The sequence below is a fragment of the Haplochromis burtoni genome, unplaced genomic scaffold, assembly GCF_018398535.1.
Source record: "Haplochromis burtoni strain Fernald_Lab_line unplaced genomic scaffold, NCSU_Asbu1 Contig_575, whole genome shotgun sequence".
NCBI lineage: Eukaryota > Metazoa > Chordata > Actinopteri > Cichliformes > Cichlidae > Haplochromis > Haplochromis burtoni.
This window is the reverse complement of record NW_024582936.1, coordinates 236,827-256,392: the sequence shown is the minus strand read 5'-3', so window position 1 is coordinate 256,392 and position 19,566 is coordinate 236,827. Positions and strand designations below refer to the sequence as shown.

The following is a 19,566-nucleotide window of genomic DNA, read 5'->3' as shown; positions in this document are numbered from 1 at the left end:
TGTCCTCGTGGATTATTGACTACCTCACCAGAAGACCCCAGTATGTGAGGCTACGGGACTGTGTCTGAGGTGGTAGTCTGTAGCACGGGGGCCCCATAAGGAACAGTACTCGCCCCTTTAATCTTCACCCTGTACACTGCGGACTTCAGTTATAACATGGACACTTGCCATATCCAGAAGTTCTCAGACAACACTGACATTGTGGACTGTCTGCTGGAGTACATCGAGCAGGTTGGGGAGGAGAGGATGTTGTCTAAGCTAACATCCATCATGGACAACAGCTCCCATCCCCTGCGTGAGACTGGACGAGCACCGAGCAGCTCATTCAGCAGTAGACTTTTACACCCACAGCGTAGGAAGGAGCGCTACCGCAGGTCATTCTTACCAGCAGCTGTCAGACTCTATAATACTCATTTTATATTAAATCTTAATATAAATGAGTAACAGTAGGTGGACATTAGGTAAGGCTGCACTTTTTGCAGCGATCTCGTATAAAAAACTATTCGGCGCGTATATAAAACAGGTCCGCGGCTCTGAACGGTAGTAGAGGGACCTCTGGCTAACACGTCGGGTTCGTGTCGGGCTCGTAGAGCCTCTTAATGCGTGTTTTTTTTAGGTTTCCACCGGTGTGGAATTACCAAAAATAGAGAGGACATAGCCGAACATATGAAACAGGAAAATACTGCTGTGTAACCCATTTATTTCAGCAAAGCATTCTGAATACTACCGTTTTAAACGGTAACTGTAACAGAATACAGTTACTCATATCTTGTATTTTAAATACGTAACACCGGCACATGTACTCCGTTACTCTCCAACACTGCCTGTAAAGCACTCACTAACAAAACAGGAAACTGAATATCTGCTGAAACAGATCAGAGCCCCTGGAGCTGTACCCAAACTGGAAAACCTTAAAGGTTACTAGCAAGTCTCCTTAACTGAACATGCTTCCAACATTTAAGCCATCATCAGATGACTTTTTATACTCTCATAGCATTTGATATCAGTAATGCTCATGTTACCTTTCAGAGGCTGATAAAGTTCTGAGTGGCCTCTCCAACTGCAGTGCCTATTTGGATGACCTGGTGGTTTATCCGGAAACTCGGCAAGATCATTTGACATGGGCAGGTACAGCCCATGAAGTCCAACTTTGTTGCGCTTAAAGATTATTCCACAACTAAAACAATGCGTGAGCTGCATAGGTTTCTGGGAATGGTTGGTTATTACAGCAAATCTGCAGAAATTTCTCCTCCATGGTCCAACCATTAACTAGTCTTAATTGCTCCTTGGGAATAATAATATAAAAAATAAAGTCTTTCTGATTCTAATCTACTGTCCAAAGGTTGATTTTGTTTGGTCAGATGAGTGTCAGGGTGCTTTTGAAAGTGCTAAATCCCTCCTTTGCCACACCCCATGCTCGCTGCACCTGAGTTGACCTGACCTTTCAAATTGGAAGTTGGGGCTGGAGCAGTGCTGTTGCTGGAAGATGTGCAGGGTTTGGACCACCCCGTTTGCTATTTCTCCTGCAAGTTTAACAAAAATCAGCTCAATTATTCCACTATTGAAAAGGAAACTATGGGTTTGTTGTTGGCTCTTCAGCACCTCCAAGTTTACCTGCAGTCCAGTATTTTGCCTATCGTTGTGCACACTGATCGTTTTCCTTTCACGTATATTCAACGTGACAGGCTCTGTTGACGCAGGAATACACTCTAGACATTCAACATAAAAAGGGAACTGAAAATATTCTGGCCGATGACCTTTTCAGGTTGTATGATTTTGGTTTTTGTTTTTCATAAGCTGAAAAATGCTAAAATTTAAGTTTTCAGCAATGCTTACCATATTTAGAGAGCCCGATTGGCAACAAGCATTAAAAGTAATCTTCCCCTGATGTCTACTCTGAAATCACAGCAGCAGTAAATTTGCAGCAGGTCTGTGAAGCATGGAGTTACTGGAAGATTATGTCTTATTTATTATCTTTCAAAATACATAAGCATGTGTGTTAGCACTGACCTCAGGCTGTTAGTAACTATCAAATCGTCCATACAGTCTTCCACAAACACCTGGGGAAAAAACAATAACCTGCTAAAGATTACATGTAGTAGATGAGCAGGTGCAAGCTGATAGTGTCACAGTAAGAAGATGCTCCAGTGACCGTGCAGAGTCACATTTAGTTAAATAACCAGAATATTAAAAAACATATAAACAGAGTTCATTGATACTGCTGCAGCCTCTAGAGAGCAGAATAAGATACAGATCCCATACATAGCCAAAGTTACCTGAAAGCTCGTGGTTCACCTGAAAGTTAAAACCCGGCAGCTCCGGATCTACTTCCTAAACTTTGGACAGGAAGTAGATAAACAAACAGCAGTCTGGTCCATCTTTCCAACTTTTCTTTGTTTAAACGATTAACAAATGTATTGGCGAGCTGAGATTATGTGATTATTTTATACATAGAAACAAGCAACCAATCAGGTGAAAGCATGTCCCAGCAGTGTGCCAGTTGGTGACAGTGTGGACAGATGTTTGCCGTGCAGAATCTGTCACGTAAATCGTACCATCATGGGTGCGGCCGCTGAGCTCTATACACAATAATCCTTTGCTGTGAGCCTCCAGCTGGTGGTTTAAATCTTTATGTTTACTTTTTATTCACATTTTGATGAATACTTTAAATGTTCTGCTGGTTGTGACTCTGGATTTCTCGCAGCTTCATTTGGTTCCAGTCCAGGCCCGGTCCGAGTGCGGCGACGGGGCACAGAGCTCGGAGTCGGAGTCTGACTCCCCCTCAGCGATGTAGGACCGGACGGCGGTGCAGCAGGCAGCTCCTCCCCCACCATGGCGATCTCCCAGATTGTTGGAGGAGTAGAATCCATTGTTGAGGAAGTCCAGGTTGTCTCTGGACTGGGAGATGGAGAAGCCACTGAAAGAACGCTCCAGCTCCTCGTGGTCCACCGATGGAATGGAGATAGAGGTGTCACTGTCAGGCTTCCCCTCCTCGCCTCCTCCTCCCATCCCATTGGACCCCTCTCCTGCCCTCTCCTGTTTCTCCGCCCCCCCTCGGTCTCCGGTGCTGTGACGGTTTGATCGGTTCCCACTGTGTCTCTCCCCAGATGGAGGAGGGGGCAGTCGAACCAGTGACCCATCCCCCACCGGACTTGGAGTATTACCCTGGCTACGATGAGGAGGGGGCGGAGCCTGCTGGTGGAGCTGGGAGCTGATGGGCTGCCAGGAGGTGGAGGGAGGACATGTGGGGGCATTGTAGTTCCTGTGTCCGGTGGAACTGCTGGAGCGAACCATCTTCGTCACATCCCGAGCCTTCTCCACCTGTTCACCTGGCAACCCTCTGTGCAAGATGTAAACACATTAGTAAGTAACCGCCATTTTATCAACAGGAAGTTCTGAGATTATCAAAAGGAAGTTGTTTATGAACAGCCAGATCTGAGGTCAAGTGGAAGATAACAGATTCCTTTTTGCTAAAGCATATAGTTAGGGCTGGACCAGGTGACCCTGAATCCTCCCTTAGTTATGCTGCAATAGGCTGCTGGGGATTTCCATGATGCATTGGGTGTTTCTTCTTCACTCACTATGTGTTAACAGACCTCTCTGCACTGAATCATATCTGTTATTAACCTCTGTCTCTCTTCCACAGCATGTCTTTATCCTGTCTTCCTTCTCTCACTCCAACCAATCACAGCAGATGGCCCCGCCCCTCCCTGAGCCTGGTTCTGCTGGAGGTTTCTTCCTGTTAAAAGGGAGTTTTTCCTTCCCACTGTCGCCAAAGTGCTGCTCATAGGGGGTCATATGATTGTTGGGTTTTTCTCTGTATGTATTATTGTAGGGTCTACTGTACAATATAAAGCACCTTGAGGCGACTGTTGTTGTGATTTGGCGTTGTATAAATTAATTGAATTTAATTGAATTGGATGGTCGGGCCTTTAGGTCAGGTTCAAGTTAGATTAAAATTGGGAAATATTTATTATATTTTTCTCATCACTACTGTGACTTTGATGACGCTACCCTTTACTTGTATTTTCATTTACATTAATGACATGATGAATGAATAAAAAGACACTGACTGCATGATCTTGGCGATGGATTGGCTCTTCTCCAGCTGATCCACTGGACTGTGATAGGGTGGTGCTGGGTCTGGCTCCTTGGATCCAAAGTAGGCGTCGGTCTCAGCCTGAGGGATTCCCATTCGCTGGATATAGATATTAACCAAAAAGTCGAGCTTTCTCTCCATGGACAGGACCTAAGTGAGAAAACACCACCAAAACAGACTCATGTCTGAAACCATAGCAGAAAAGCCACCAGATGTACTCTTTATAGTCTGTTGGTTACCTGCTTCTCCACCTTCCCCAGGCGTCCCATCATGCTCGGGTCTTCAGGTAGCTCCTCACTGGCTGCTTTGGGACGATCCTTATCTGCAATTGGTGTTCCTCTGCCAACGATCTGATCCACCCTGCCAGTCAGGAGACAGAGTGAGTCAAGCCATTCAAAACCTCATAAAGTCTTACTTCACGCAGTTTTACCTAGACTGGAGGTTCTTGATACGGGCGAGCATGTCCAGGTGTCCGGCTGAATACTGTTCAATCACATCCATGACATCGTAGGGACGAAGACTTTCCTTAAACTTCCTCTTGGATACCATGAAGCGCATGATGCTAAGAGAGGAAACAAGACAGCCAGCAGTCACACCACATAGACTTGTCTGAAATCAAAAAACCGAATCTGAATACTTAGAAGATATTCTGGGGCTTTTCTGTACAGGGTGCTGTGTGGTTTCTTTATCCAAGTCCTGGTGACTAGTTTGAGTTGCACGCTGTTTACCGGCATGCTTTGGCATGTGTGCCTGGATTGCTAATGAGGTCAATCAAGTCTTGACCACATCCATCTACAGTCTGTGGAATGGAGATAAGGAATGGTCCATATCTCTGCTTCAGTCCTGAAAACTGTGGCTCACAGTCCTGCTGATAAGCTCTGGGCTCAGGGTCACCACAATGGAGAAACACGTTAAAAGTAACGGTTTGAGCTTGGCCCAAAGATGAAGACCAGATCAAATCTACAAAGAGCAGGCAAAGACTGTTTCGTTCTCTGACAGTCGAGTCAACCAGAACTTTGAATGGTTATCTTTAAAAACGTCAGCGATACCTGGGAAAGAACAGTAACGTTAGGGTAGGCCACATTGTGTTCATCCTTTTATCACACTTTATAGACATTTATATATTCCATCCATCCATTCGCTTCCGTTTATCCTTTTCAGGAGCCTATCCCAGCTGTCTTAGGGCGAGAGGCGGGGATACCCTGGACAGGTCGCCAGTCTGTCGCAGGGCTAACACACAGAGACAGACAACCATTCGCACTCACATTCACTCCTGCATTCACACCTATGGGCAGTTTAGTTTCCGATTAACCTATTCCCACTAACTGCATGTCTTTGGACTGTGGGAGAACCCACACAAACACGGGAAGAACATGCAAACTCCACACAGAAAGACCCCAGCCTGATGGTGGAATTGAAGTCAGGACCTTCTTGCTGTGAGGCAACAGTGCTAACCACCGTGCTGCTCCATGATATTTCTATATCTTACTACAATGTTGGTTTTATTCTGTGCCTTGTAGAAGGTGGGTCATGGAAGTCCCGGAGGTAGGGCCCCTCCATTCCCACATGCTCCAGGATCAAAACAAACATGGAAGCTAGCCCACAGCTTGTTTGTTTACATGCTGTTTCTTAGTCTCTGCTCTGAAGTGAGTTGAGGGGGGTAGCATACAGCATACAGCAAACTAAGGACAGCCAACACTTCTGGAGATTCAGCGTACGTCCTGAGGGAAGCTGGTTCTCTTTGAGGAGGTTTTATTTCTACTGGAGCTGCTGCATGTCTCAGAATTTAGTTCTGATCCAGATTCCAGAACCAGACAGCTGGACTGCTGGAGAGCTGCTGAGGCAAGACCTGAAACTTCAGATAACTGATATGCCTGAATACACCAACAAAAAACACATGAGAAATGATAATAACAATAATAATTGTAATGTCTTAGCAGAGGTGCTTATACAACACAACAGAACACAGTGAAACAACATAAAGCAATGAAGCTAACTGAGGTCAGACTGACTGCTCTTACCCAACAGCTGATGGGGACCTTTGACCCTGGGGTGAGTAGAAATTTAAAAAAAAATACAAAAAAAGAAATAAAAGTAATGTGAATAAAAACATGATTCAGTGCAGAATAAACAGCAAATAAAGGGTGAGCAAAGCGATGAATGGTGGCAGAAAAACGAATATTTGCAGGAAACTGTTCGTACCAGATGGCTCTAATGGTAACCTTTAACGCTGGGGTCAGGTCCTGAGGGACAAACTCACAGTGGCAGCTCTTGTTGTCATCAGCCATTTCTTCTCCAGGAAGGCTGGCCTCTAAAACGGCAACAAACACAATGGGTGTAATTGACCACACACACACGGGACTGCAGAACCTGTGGGACCCAACATGTCATTACAACCAGAGACCTCAAACTAGTTCACATGATGTCTGGACAAAAAAAAAAACCAAACAACTAAAACAAAACTAAAATGTTGTCACAAACATGACCTGCAGGTGGCAATACAGCCCCTCACGTCATAATGCCCAACAAGACGCCACTGCATGTAAACAAAGTAGGAAATGTGACTCACTTTTATCCTGCTGAAACGCTCATGGTAACCAAAGCTCTGCACACAGACTGAAACCCCATGTCCCTGTTTACCTCTGCCCTGATGGCCTCCCTCTGTGTATTCTGGTGTGTGTGAGTGTGTGCTGACCTGGGGAGCTCTTCTGTCTGAACTCTTCATCCTGCATCTCTATCAGCACTACAGGAGGAAGAGGAGAGAGGAAACACCTTCATCACGGAAGATCACACTCATCATCACAGTCACCCAGAAAACCAAACAATTACCAAATTTTATACCTGCAAGTGTTAGCCTAGATTAGCACACACCGAATGTGCTACCCTAGCTTAGCACATCGAATGCGTTAGCCTAGTTTAGCACACACAGAATGTGCTAGCCTAGCTTAGCACACACAGAATGTGTTAGCCTAGCTTAGCACACAGAATGTGTTAGCCTAGCTTAGCACACACAGAATGTGCTAGCCTAGCTCAGTGTGACTGGAAGATGAGGAACGCTGTGATCTGAAATGGATGCAGAGCTTAAACTTGACAGTCAGGTTGTAAGATCTAGCTTTTTTTAATGTGAGGCACTTCATCTAAAATAGACCCTATTTTATCAAGGAAGCTTTTTGAGAGGGTAATCCATGCCTTTGATACATCGAGGCTGGATTACTGTAACACACTTTATTGTGGGGTTAGTGATGCATCCATCAGGCATCTGCAGGTTGCGCCTAATCCTAACCCTGCAGTGCGACGTTTAACTGGCACATAAAAATCTGAGCACATTTTTAATTAACTCATTTCAGGATCCTTTATAAATCTTTTAATGGCCTGACTGCCCCCCTCCCCCAAACTACTACAGCCATATACACCTGCCCGCTCCCCTAGGTCTGCCAATCAGCAGCTCGTTAAGGTACCAAAGACTAAATATAAATTTAAAGGTGGCTGTGGTTGTGCTGTAGCTGCTCCAAAATTGTGGAATGATCTGCCCTCGCACGTTAGGCAGGCCTCTTCTCTTTCTGACTTTAAGACTCTTCTAAAAACACATTTTTTATTTCAAATTGCTTTATAAAGGTGGTATGGTAAATGGACCCAACAATGGACTATGGGAAGCGCTTCGGCTCCCTTAAGGCCAAAACAGAGAGCATGAGGAGGAGCTTCTTCCCTTGGGTATCTGGTCCCTCAACCAGGTGTAGGACTGGACTCTCTCTCATTCCTGTACATCAGCAACTGTTTATTCCCACACGATTTATTTGCACAGTTTTATAACTTCTTAAATTTGTTTATCTGCACATTCTATTTGTTTTTATTTATAATTTTTTTACCTTCAATTTTACTGTAAATTTTTACATTTTAAACGTGTATATTATGAAAATTTCTGGCTAGTTTAGTTTTATGTTTAGTTTTTTATGGTCGGGCATTGCACAGCAACAAGCATTTCACTGCATGTCGTACTGAGTATGATTGTGTATGTGATAAATAAAATTTGAATGTGTAAATATTAGAAGCAGAGGGAAGTTTATTTGAAGAGCAGAACCAAAGGGATCCCACAAGCTTTTCTATAACGCTGGAAACAGAGGGTGAACTTTACATGAACGCCGTGAACTTGAATGCTAGAAGTCTGATATCACGTCTCAGATTACAGTTCCTGAAACATCCTATCCGATTGTTCAGTCTGACGTCACTAGCCGTGTCTGGCCTAAACTCCGCTGCAGGTCCATATATCAAACGATCACTATGGCATTACTGAGAGTTGAAAAACTGTCTAAAGTCTTTCATCTTTAATAAAATGATCAGCGTTCTGCTCTACCAGGTGTAACAATTGAGTTTAACATCCAGGCATCCATGAAAACGGAATTTATGACATTTAACGGAGTTAGAAGTTAGCAGGGAGTTAGCTCGCTAGCTTCTATCTAAATACAATATAGCATGTCCTGACTGCGGGGTTTTGGAAACAAATTAAAACGTACAGCTCTGCTATCACTTCCAGCATAAATGAAGACAGAAAACTAAACAGCAGTGACGTTTGTAGGGTTACTGAAGTTGGGCTAGCTGGTATATAATGATGTGCTACGTGACCGCTAGCGACACAGCTATGTTAGCATAATATAAACAAGCTAACTTTTTTTCCACTCGATAAAAGTTAACGTGAGTGTTCTCGGTGGTCAGGAACAAATGTAATCGCATGGCAGGATGCTGTAAAAGGACCAAACTTCAGCCAGGAGAACAACTGAGATAATCCATCCACAATACGAGGTTAGTCATTCATATACTGCTGCATGGGCTGGGCTGTAGTTACATCCTAAGGTTTTAAAAACTGAGCTTAAATAAATGATTAGCGGTAATAAAAGCCGAGGGAGGTCAACAGTGATCACTGACTGTTTTAGGAGCTTTTTGAGATCAAATAGAAGAAAATACATAACATTAAACATGTTAACAACACAAAAGCCATATTAAACGCAGACTACTTTAGACCCGGAAGTAGGATTCGTCGCGTCATCACTGAACAACCGGATAGCTAACTGCTCATTAAAGGGACGTCCACACAGGAAGAGGCTGCACAGCCAACGGAGAACATAAATATCAAAAGCATTCAGGTAAACAATGACACGTGAAATGACTTCGAGGTGGGCGGGTCCTTTTGTTAACCGCCTAAACCCAAACTCTTTCATGGCAGCATTTTTAATTTCTCTTTGCTATTTGGGCTGATTGGGACCTGATGAATGTAAAAACAAAGAATTGCCCGATTTTTTTTTTACTGGATTTTTGTTTCTGAGAAACATGAGATCGACATAAGAGAACATTAGTTTCAAATTTCGATCGAGCAGTGGCAGTATAATGTCCTCGTAAGTGGATATCAGGCACTTGTAGAGCAACATTTAGTATTTTGGTCTAGACGACCCAAAATGTGATGTCCACATACAGTATGTGGACGCCAGGTCCTAGGAGGTTAAACTGATCTCAGCTTTGAGGACAGAGAGGAACCACTGACTGACACAGAAGAAGGGGGAAGTCCACCAGAGGATCATCCGACTGTCAGCTACAAATGCATCCACTGTGGGCAAGGTTTGAGAGTCTGCTCTAAATGCTGATATAAAAACCATTGAAACTGTAGCTAGAACCAGTTAAACCAGTCAGAATCATTCACACACCAAGACTCCACTGATGCTCAGATGATGAGCGTGGATCAGTCACACCTCCAGTTTCCTCTCACGACCTTCTCCTCTTCCCTCGTTCTTTGTTTTTCCCCTCTCTCATTTGTCCTGCATGTGTCACAGTGACCTCAGGTGATGTCTAATGAAAACAAAGAGCTGGGTTCCTCTTCCATTTTTGTAGAAGAAATTCTTTATTTGACACAAATGTTCGTCCCACAGCAGTGTGGAAACGGCTCCGGCCATGCTCACATCCACTGTGAAGCCTTGCACATTTGCACCTGTACCATTGTAGTGTTGTGAGCCCACACATGATGGCGCCATGGTACTTTTTTTATGTCCGATACCGATATCATAAATATGGATCTGCCGATACGATATGATTTGTTTTTTTAATGTCTCGCTGTTCATATTCACATTTTAAAAAACAAAACAAGCTGTTCTGTTACACTGTATGCAAAAAATACACCACACCCCAAACATTTCACAGTTCAGCAATAATGATCTTTGTATTTACATATTTAGGAGAACTTTAAATCTAAGTATTTAAAGTAAAATTCAAAAATAATTTAAAATGCAATTTTATGCAGATTTCAAAAAGGTCTTTGTTCTGAAAAAAGTGCAATATCAGCACAAAATAATCTTTATATTCAACAACTAAAAACGTGGAGCCTTTTACACTTAAAGCTGAACATAAACAGACATCCAGAGTGGAAAACAGTGCAAATAAATGCAAACACTTCATGACACTCACCTTTGATCAGGATGGATGTCAGTGTGAGCTGTTTCTATCACACTTAACCTGAGGCTAAATTTTGTGTCATTTACATACATATAAACACTTATTTTTAATAGTTTTTTTCTGAACCATGAAACTGTTTGGCCATGTGTCGTCCCTGCGTCGGGAGCACACGCTGGGCTCTCCAAATCACACACAAACAGTATCCCACATTCCTGATTTTTAGTTCACAGACACTTCTTATAACGACTAACTTCTCCTGAAACGTTGGAGGGTTTTATACAGTAAAGTCACAGGATAAAAATAATTATCAGTCATTTGTTAAAATAATAATTTTCTGTTGTAACCCTCAAACAGAATGGTAATGTAACCACAAACATTTTTCACAAAACTAAAACACACTACTTCCACATCTAATGTCTTTACTCGGACTAAACTGGATCCGCACTCCGTGCCAGCGAATGCTCGCGGCATGGGGGCGGCGGGTTTCTCCCCGATATCCGATCCAGTAATTTAGGTCAGGATCGGATCGATACCGATGCTGTATATCGGATCGGTCCGGTCCAGAAGAGTTTGTTCACCCTGAGTCATCATCACTGGAGCTCAGATTCCTAATTTCACCTTTGATTTTAATCTGATGATCGAACTCTGACCGGACAGATCAGAGGAAGTTTGCTGATGGAGGTGAGACAGCAGCAGACTCTGGATCAGTTTGAATCCAATAAAAACTGTCCTGCCATGCAGGTGAACCCTGATTCGCTGATTCCTTCGGGTGGATTCGGTTCCAGGCTGACAAACACGATGATGATGAAGTCTTCTAAACCAAACATTTAATCTCAAAATAACAGCAGTTTAGTGACTAATGCTTAAGTAAAGACAGACCACATCTTACAGAGTGTCCTGGCAAACAGGACAAGCTGCTGATTTTTCTGAACATGTGATTTTAGTGCAGATTTTTGGGCGACTGGTATCGACACTGCTCGGCTTGGCCGGTCTTACCTTCAGAGTTCTGACGGGATGCTGCTCCCCGGATCCTGAAGGCCTGCCTAGTTCTGCTGCGTTCTCCAAAGCTCCAGCTCTTTGGAACCTTGCTGGGACTCTCTTCCAAATTGGGCTCTATGCTGGGGGACCGCCGCAAGGCCTGGACTCCCCCAGGACCTCCAGGTACTCCAGGACCAATGCCAGGAGCAGGACCCATTCCAGGTGCAACTCCTGGGCGAACGGGAGGAACCAGTAAGAAGGAAGGAAGACAGAGTGCTACTTCAGGTCCTGATTACAAGTAACGTTCTTTGCTTAAATGGCTCCTCCTGGATATGACTGCCAGTCCTTGATGTGCACAAACCAGTAACCACCAGCTCACAGGGGTGCAGTGGTTACCTATGTTGCCTCACAGCCTGAGGGTCCTGGGGTTCCACCCACCCTATGAAATAGGCCGACCCCCCCCACCACCACCAACGATCAGTGGATGGCGTGTTGTCTGACTCTATGTTTAAAGACTCCTTTAGCACGTAGATGACATCAGTATCAGGATTACTCCCAGACCAAAAACATGAACGTTAAAAAATATCAACACCCACCGTGCTGAGGAGAACCTTTGCCTTTGGTTCCTGAACTCCGAGGAGACGAGAAGACCCTCTCCTTTAGACTCACCTTCTGACTGTGGGAGGGAGGAGAAAGACCAGGAGATTTTAGTCACATCGGGAAAATGATCAGCTCTTAAATCCCTTTGGGTTATGGTCATATAATTACATAACTAACCAAACAGATACACTTTAATCCTCATAGGTGATAAAAACTAAGGAGCTTGGAAAGAAAAAGACTGGAAGACATTTCACGTCTCATTCAACAGTGTTATTCAGCTGTGAGACCTCACCCCATCAGGTTTGGTCTTACAGTGGTTTCACCCGAAACCTCTGGTGATAACGACCGACACCTTTTTTCACTCCTTGGCTCATGAGATGAGGAACGTGATTAATAATGGGTCAACGAACCTCAACCAAGACATCTCTTGGATGAGAGGTGAAAGGTCATCACAAACATGTAAGAATTCCAGGTGCTTTCTTTCCAAGCTCCTCATAGTACCATGACAGACACACAGGTGTTAAACCTGGAAATATTTCTTTGTTCCCTGATTGCAGAGACTCAGAGGAACCATTTAAAACAAATTTAGGGTGATTGCTGCTGATGACTTAGACAACAGAGGGTTCACCTCTTGAACTTCACCAAAGGAAATATTCAAATAGAAGGATGTAAGGCAACATGGATTTAAAAGGCTTTTTGTGACAGCTGAACGTTTCTAAAGCAATGGTTGAATAAGATGTTGGGAAATCTGATGTGAGTCCTTGGAGAAGAGACCACGGACCTGGGAGAAGGTTCAGGCTGAACATCCTTCCTGCAGGGAGATAAAGATTGCCATTAATCACTGACTTTAAAGACGATTATTCATCAGATTATTAAAGATTATTATTGTTCTTCAGTTAAACACCAATGAGCTAAACAGTGACATGGTCAGCATGACATCACCCTTTGGTTTTGGATGTTCTAAATTCAATTCAGTTTAGTTTTATTTATTTAGCTCCAAATCACAGCACCAGTCGCCTCAAAGCGCTTTGTATCGTAAGGTCAAGACTCTAGAATCATATGACCCCCTATGAGCAAGCACTTTGGCGACAGTGGGAAGGAAAAACTCCCTTTTAACAGGAAGAAACCTCCGACAGAACCAGGCTCAGGGAGGGGCGGGGCCATCTGCTGTGATTGGTTGGGGTGAGAGAAGGAAGACAGGATAAAGACATGCTGTGGAAGAGAGACAGAGGTTAATAATAACTATTAAATGCAAAGTGTCTGTTAGCATTTTAGCTCCTGAAATGTTCTCAGGTGTTCTCAGGTTAGTTCGAGGAGGGTTTTTGGCTCACTGGTGCAGTTATGGTGCAGTCGTTGTGTGGAAACTTTCAGACCTGAATGAGAGTCCGGATTTGTTCTTGAGGTTCCTTAGTAAGTCCAACTGATTGAGAGGAGGGATCAACCTGCAGACACAAATTTTACAATCACACAGTTTCAGAATCCCTGAGGAGTGATTGGCTGCAGGTGCACAGGTGCAGTCTTACCTATACATGGGGACAGACACTGTCCTCTCGTAATAATCCCAGGTAGATGTCAGATCGGTTCGGCTCAGATTTGTGGCGTAAACCCTCCAGGCCGCCTGTCGACACAGGAAGGAAGCAGCTGACTCCTAAAAGGTCTCACGTGAGGGTGCCAGTGTAGATTCTCACCGCACAAAGTCAGTGTGATGTCAGAGCATGGGCTCACCTGTATGAGTCCTGCTGCGGGATTTCGTCTCTTCTCAAAGTGTTTCTGTCTGTGCTGCTCCTGAACCTTCAGAGCAAAGCCAGAACCCAGAATCCCCTGAAGAGAAACACAGACAGGTGAGCTGGCACGAACAGGTGTCTCAGGTAAACCCAGGTAGATAAAAAACTGACTCACAGCCGGCAGAGCAAAGAATGAAACTCCAATCAGAGTGAAGGTTGCAGCCAGCAGACGTCCATTCCAGGTGATGGGGAACTTGTCTCCATAACCGATGGTTGTCAAGGTGATCTGAGACACAAACAAACAGACTACATCGTCCCATCACGGAGGAGGAAACACCAGTTGTTTCAGCTCCGGTGTACACACCTGTACCACACCTGTGCTGGATGTTCTGTCTGTACTGATTAGGTGAACGTGTTTTTTACTGCCATGCTTTTAGTTCATGTATTTTGTTTTGCACTACGCATATTTTATATGTCATTCGGTCATTTATTGCGGGAATTCTCATGTAGGAACTTTTGTACTGCATTGGTTCTGCTGGTGCACCTGAGTGAGGTGCACGGCCATGTTGAAGCAGCAGAGGCCAATTTAAGTTGGAGGAAGTTCAAATGTTCTTAAAAGTATGTGTGACGTGCTCAAAGCATGGGTCAGCCAGCGAGGTATGTTGTAGTACAGCGGTCCCCGACCTTTTTTGCTCCACGGACGGTTTAATGTCAGACAATATTTTCACGGACCAGCCTTTAAGGCGTGGCAGATAAATACAACAAAATAAAATAATACAACCGAGACAAAAGCGGTGGGATTTTGTAACAATAAACGTGAATTCACTGTGTAATTGTGTAACTTTATTAGCAGCGTCCTCCTGAAATGCACCAACAACACAGAGTAACATCCTCCTCTCTGCCCCTTAATGCTCTCCGGTTGCTATGGTAATGGATAAATATTTATTTCAAAATAAGACACACAACTATAACACGGGAAAGATCCAGGGAAACAGTTAACGATAAAAACCCTGAAAACCATAAATTTCACACCCGCTGCTGTAGATCATTTATGTCTCTGTTTCACCCGTCTTACTATTTCATTGAATTTTATGCTGTGTTTGAGTTCGATGGTGGCGTCATTTGTGATCAAGGTGATGCTGTAACAACATCAATCCCGAGATTTTACAGCTCAGTAAAGCCAACCTCATGCCATCAGCAAGTGATGCTGTTTATACCTGCTGCTTTGCAGCTCAGATAACTAATCACAGGCAAACAGCACCTCATCTGATCTCAGGTGAGGTGTGGGTGTGTATGTGCATTCATCTTACCAGTCCCCACCAGAGGGCGTCAGCATATGTCTCAAACTGTTCATTATCTTCTTTTTCTGCCAGGTAAACGAGGAAACTTGCCAGAATGAGACACAAGAAGCCGATATACCAGGCTGTGATCAGCTCCTGCAGTGGGCGAGAGACTAGAGGGTAAAGTCAGGACTGAGGAGAGCCCGGGAGGCATCCTGCTCATGTGCTGAAACGCCTCAACTGGCTTCTAGTAGCACAGCAGCTACTTTAAGCTCCTCCACAGCTCGAGGTTCAGAATCTATGACACACTGAAAGTTAAGGATATTCCCTTAAGACTAATTTCCTCGTCCGTTAAGAGAAAAAAACAACTACACCTGTGAACTAGTCTAAAAGTAAGAAAAAAGTTTCGACTACATGACCTGACCGTTTATGACATCGAGGTTTGGAGGTGCCGGTCAGAGAGTGCACCCTGAATTTCTAAAAGTTTGTGGACTTGATGAATTTGAAGGGTGAGCCCTGCGTTTATGAGCTCTCCACCATGGACATGAAGCTGGTGCATGGTGACCTCTGCAGCACCAACTTGAATAGAATAAAATAGAATAGATCTTTATTGTCCTGTTACAAGAACAATAAAAGACAGTTTGGAATCTCTGTGTTAGCAGCCTGTAGATTTTTACATTGAAATTCCTTCAGAGAAACCAAAAAAGAGACTTAACGATGTTCCTGCACAGATCTGTACAAGTTATATACGCCATATAAAGGAGCAGCGTGATGATCGGTGGTAGTGCACACAGGGAGAGACCAGAGGTAGGAATGTTGGTTCCATTATAATAAATACAGTGAAAATGTCCGTACACGTTAACAGCACAGTCGACGTTAAATCAGGGTGGAGGCAGGACATGATGGGCTGGTGGTAGCTGGGCTCTGCTGGTTGGCAGTGTAGAGGTTTCACTGGAAGAAGGTTTCTGGATTGTTTTCCACAAACCTTTTCTTCGTACATATTGCAGTTGATTGTGTTGGTCCTTCTCCAGTTGTTGCGTCTGAGGTGGACAACTTCATCCCCAGATGTAACTAACCCAGATGCTCCTTAGTTGACTGGCTAGTTGAGGGTTAATGTTTTTCAAAATCATTTTAACAACATCACCTTCACTTATAGTTGGCTTCCAGCGTTGCAGAGTGATTGATACGTGTAGGCAAAGTCTCTGATGCTCTCAGCCTCTTTTTGGACTGTGCTCCGCACTCTCTCAGCCAGCTCATCCTCATAGTCTCCTGACAGGAACGCATTATTTCCAGGTTTGGATTTTATGGGATCCCTTGAAGTTCCAGGTAGAACATTACAAAGAGTAGCCATAAGCCCCTCGTCAGTGTGTGGGTTGAGGCCCAAGAAGTCTTCCCCCCTCTCTACGTACTGAAGAGGATCAGACTCATCAGCTTTTCCAAATGTTGGAAAAGGCACTTTGATAGGCCTCTTCCCCCCATTCTACTCCTCGTTTCACCTCGGACGTTTAGCTGGTTACAACCTGGGTTGGCCAGCCACTCTTAGATGTTTCTCTCCAAATATGTCGTCTGAATAGGTTTGCAACCCTGCATGTCCAGGTGCCGGGACAGAAAGAAGGATCCTCCTTTATCGGTTGGATGACATCAGGTATGAGTTTTGTGGTTATTTGAGTGTACTGGTCCTTTAAACTTCACTCGTTTGACAAGTTGTTTTCTGTGAGATTTGTGTTCATTTGTTCCATTTGAAAAACTGATTTTTTGTGTTCAGTGCTCGTTTTTAGCTCCTCCTCCTAGTCGTGTTGGTTCTCCACAGTTTTCTAGGCCGTTCCAGAATATCCTGATCAGCAATATTTGATGACGTGAACAGATTCACTTCCTGTGTTCTTTAATCGATTTTCCAGGAGGAGAGTTGGACAAGTTTAAAGGAGCACCGAGCTCACTCAGATCCATACCCCGCAGTGAATTATGGGAGGAGAGTTTCATTTGCTGATACCGTCTGCATTTCCAAGGGTGGCCCAGCACTGGGAGCAGTTTTGTGTTTCTGTTGGGTTGTTTCAAATAAAGTTTTTTCTTTCTTTATTTAATGGGTTTATAATTAATGAATGAGTCCCATCCGAGGTGTCATTTTTCTATTTGTCAGTTTATATAATGAAGGTTTGGGGGTAGCAGTCAGGTACAGCAAACCTCACAAAGGATGTAAACATGTAACAGAGCTTACCACCCTCAGCATGAAACAAACCACGGTTTCTCTCATAAAACTCAAACGAATTCACACACTGAAAATACTCATCCTTTAACCTAAGTGTAGTTCACGGCTCATGTTTGGTCCACGTTTTATCACTCACCAGTCCACTGCAGTGACAAACAAAAGGCGTCTCAAACCAGCTGTGCACAGCTGCACACAAAGTACAGCCTGGAGCAGCGCCTCACTGCCACCTCCATCCACAAAGAAATCCTCCTGCTTCAGAGCCAGACGATCCCCGGTGCTTTCCACTGGCGTGCTTCTTTTGAAGGCTGTCAGTGGGGCCTTCCACCCGGAAACACTGGGCTGGTCCGCTCCGTGTCGAGGACCACTCCAAAAGGAATTGGGGGTGTGGCAGTGAGTTTGCATGAGGCGATCCGAGTTCAGAGCAGCAGACAAGTGAGCACTGGCCATACGTTCATCCTTTGATGAACACGCATACGAAGTCAGATTCCTTTGCAGAACATAGATAATTCAGCATCGTCAGCAGGTTCCATTCCACACAGGTTCTGGTCCGCACAATCACGCATTCGGATCCACACATGGCTGAACGTCTTCATGCGTTCTTAAGTCCTTTGTCAGTTCTCCCAGTCACAGCTCGCACTTTCGCTATACACCTAATGGCTCATAACAGCAGCCCCACTGTCCTGCGTCCCCACATGTCTACAAACCAAATCCAAAAGACTGGATGGTCAAACCCCCACGATCACTCCAAAGTCCAAGGTCCAACGATCACTCTGAGCCTGCTTCCTAACACTGGAGACCACAGGTGTCGAACTCCAGGCCTCAAGGGCCAGTGTCCTGCAGGTTTTAGATGTAACCTTGATACAACACAGCTGATTTGAAGGCTAAATGACCTCCTCAACATGTCCTGAAGTTCTCCAGAGGCCTGGTAATGAACTAATAATGTGATTCAGGTGTGTTGACCCAGGGTGAGATCTAAAACCTGCAGGACACCGGCCCTCGAGGCCTGGAGTTGGACACCCCTGCTGTAGACCAAACTTTCCTGAGATCTGGTCATCTTCCAGGATACTCTGACAGGTAAACAGTAGGGGCGCAGCGAAACACATAATTCACGGTTCGATATTTTTTTGATACAAAAAAAAATGTTCATGCTTTTTGAATTTATCATTTATTAAAATTATAAATATATATTTTAACTCAAACGTACAGTCTTTTAATTTAATGTTGCTGAAACAACAAAGGGATAAAATAATAAATCTATCTGATCGAGAAATCACTCATCTTTGGAAAAGAGAGTTTATTACAGAGAAATGGCTCTTTCCAAAATAAAAGCTATACTATACGCTTCTTCTTCAGTCTGCCCCAGGGCAGCTGTGGCTACAACTGTAGCTGCCTCCACCAGTATGTGAATGTGTGTGTGAATGGGTGGATGACTGGGTGTGTAAAGCGCTTTGGGTCCCTAGGGGGGACTAGTAAAAGCGCTATACAAATACAGGCCATTTACCATTTCTGGGCTATATTCTCAGCAGCATATTAAACATATCAGGTCCCCATAAGGAGAATCATGTGCTAACGGCTGTCTAAATGACTCGGGTAAAGTTTGTAGCATGCGTGCTTGTTGTTTTTGTCTGCTTCCACTTGTCTTTGCACTAGGATGATGTCGGAGTAAATGTGCAGTCATATTCGTTGTGTTCCCACTAGTGCTGTCAGCGTTAATCTCGTTGAAATGACGTTAACGCCACAACACGGCAAATCTCCTTAACGAGCTACCGCGGATCGCCCCGTGCGTGGGGCTGTTAACGAGCTAACTGCACTAACGCAGTAGTTCCCACCCATGTAATTGAGCATTGCGTGGCACATCCAACATACTGTTTTACTTTGTCCATGACGCGCTTACCTTCAGGGTCATACTTCACATGAAGACCAAAATAGTTCCAAAGGCCAGATCTGAATGAGGGTGGGGGAGGTTCAATTTGCCATGTTGCAATGAGCTTAGCTTCTGTCTGCTAGCTTGCGCTGCGCTCAGTGGATCTGCGCTCGACAGTGCAGCCTAGGCGGAGTAGTCGAACGCAGATCCACTGAGCCTCAACACAGACAGCATCGTCAGAAGGAAAGTTGATAAAATAAATTACAAATTTTGTATTGTTCGATACATATGCGTACCGAACCGAAAGCACTGTATCGAACGGTTCAATATCGATACGAGTATCGTTGCACCCCTAGTAATTAGGTAACCAACAAAAATAG

At 44.3% G+C, this 19,566-nt stretch overlaps 1 protein-coding gene across 2 annotated transcripts in view; it reads right to left on the bottom strand.

The window, feature by feature from the left end:
* Window positions 1-1,668: 1,668 nt before the first annotated feature.
* The window catches only part of LOC102299048 (potassium voltage-gated channel subfamily KQT member 2), a 28,122-nt gene continuing 10,224 nt past the window's right edge, over window positions 1,669-19,566 (bottom strand). The window contains exons 6-19 of one of the 2 annotated variants that reach the window (XM_005948162.3): window positions 15,147-15,272; window positions 14,012-14,122; window positions 13,838-13,933; window positions 13,636-13,730; window positions 13,486-13,554; window positions 12,894-12,923; window positions 12,109-12,188; window positions 11,531-11,743; window positions 6,795-6,842; window positions 6,302-6,410; window positions 4,530-4,661; window positions 4,339-4,459; window positions 4,074-4,249; window positions 1,669-3,340 (exon numbers count right to left, since the gene is read on the bottom strand). In XM_005948162.3, the coding sequence (XP_005948224.1) occupies window positions 2,707-3,340; window positions 4,074-4,249; window positions 4,339-4,459; window positions 4,530-4,661; window positions 6,302-6,410; window positions 6,795-6,842; window positions 11,531-11,743; window positions 12,109-12,188; window positions 12,894-12,923; window positions 13,486-13,554; window positions 13,636-13,730; window positions 13,838-13,933; window positions 14,012-14,122; window positions 15,147-15,272 (2,040 nt within the window). In that variant the 3' untranslated portion in view covers window positions 1,669-2,706. The remainder of the gene's footprint in view (window positions 3,341-4,073; window positions 4,250-4,338; window positions 4,460-4,529; window positions 4,662-6,301; window positions 6,411-6,794; window positions 6,843-11,530; window positions 11,744-12,108; window positions 12,189-12,893; window positions 12,924-13,485; window positions 13,555-13,635; window positions 13,731-13,837; window positions 13,934-14,011; window positions 14,123-15,146; window positions 15,273-19,566) is intronic. The other variant, XM_014329516.2, reaches the window with a different exon arrangement.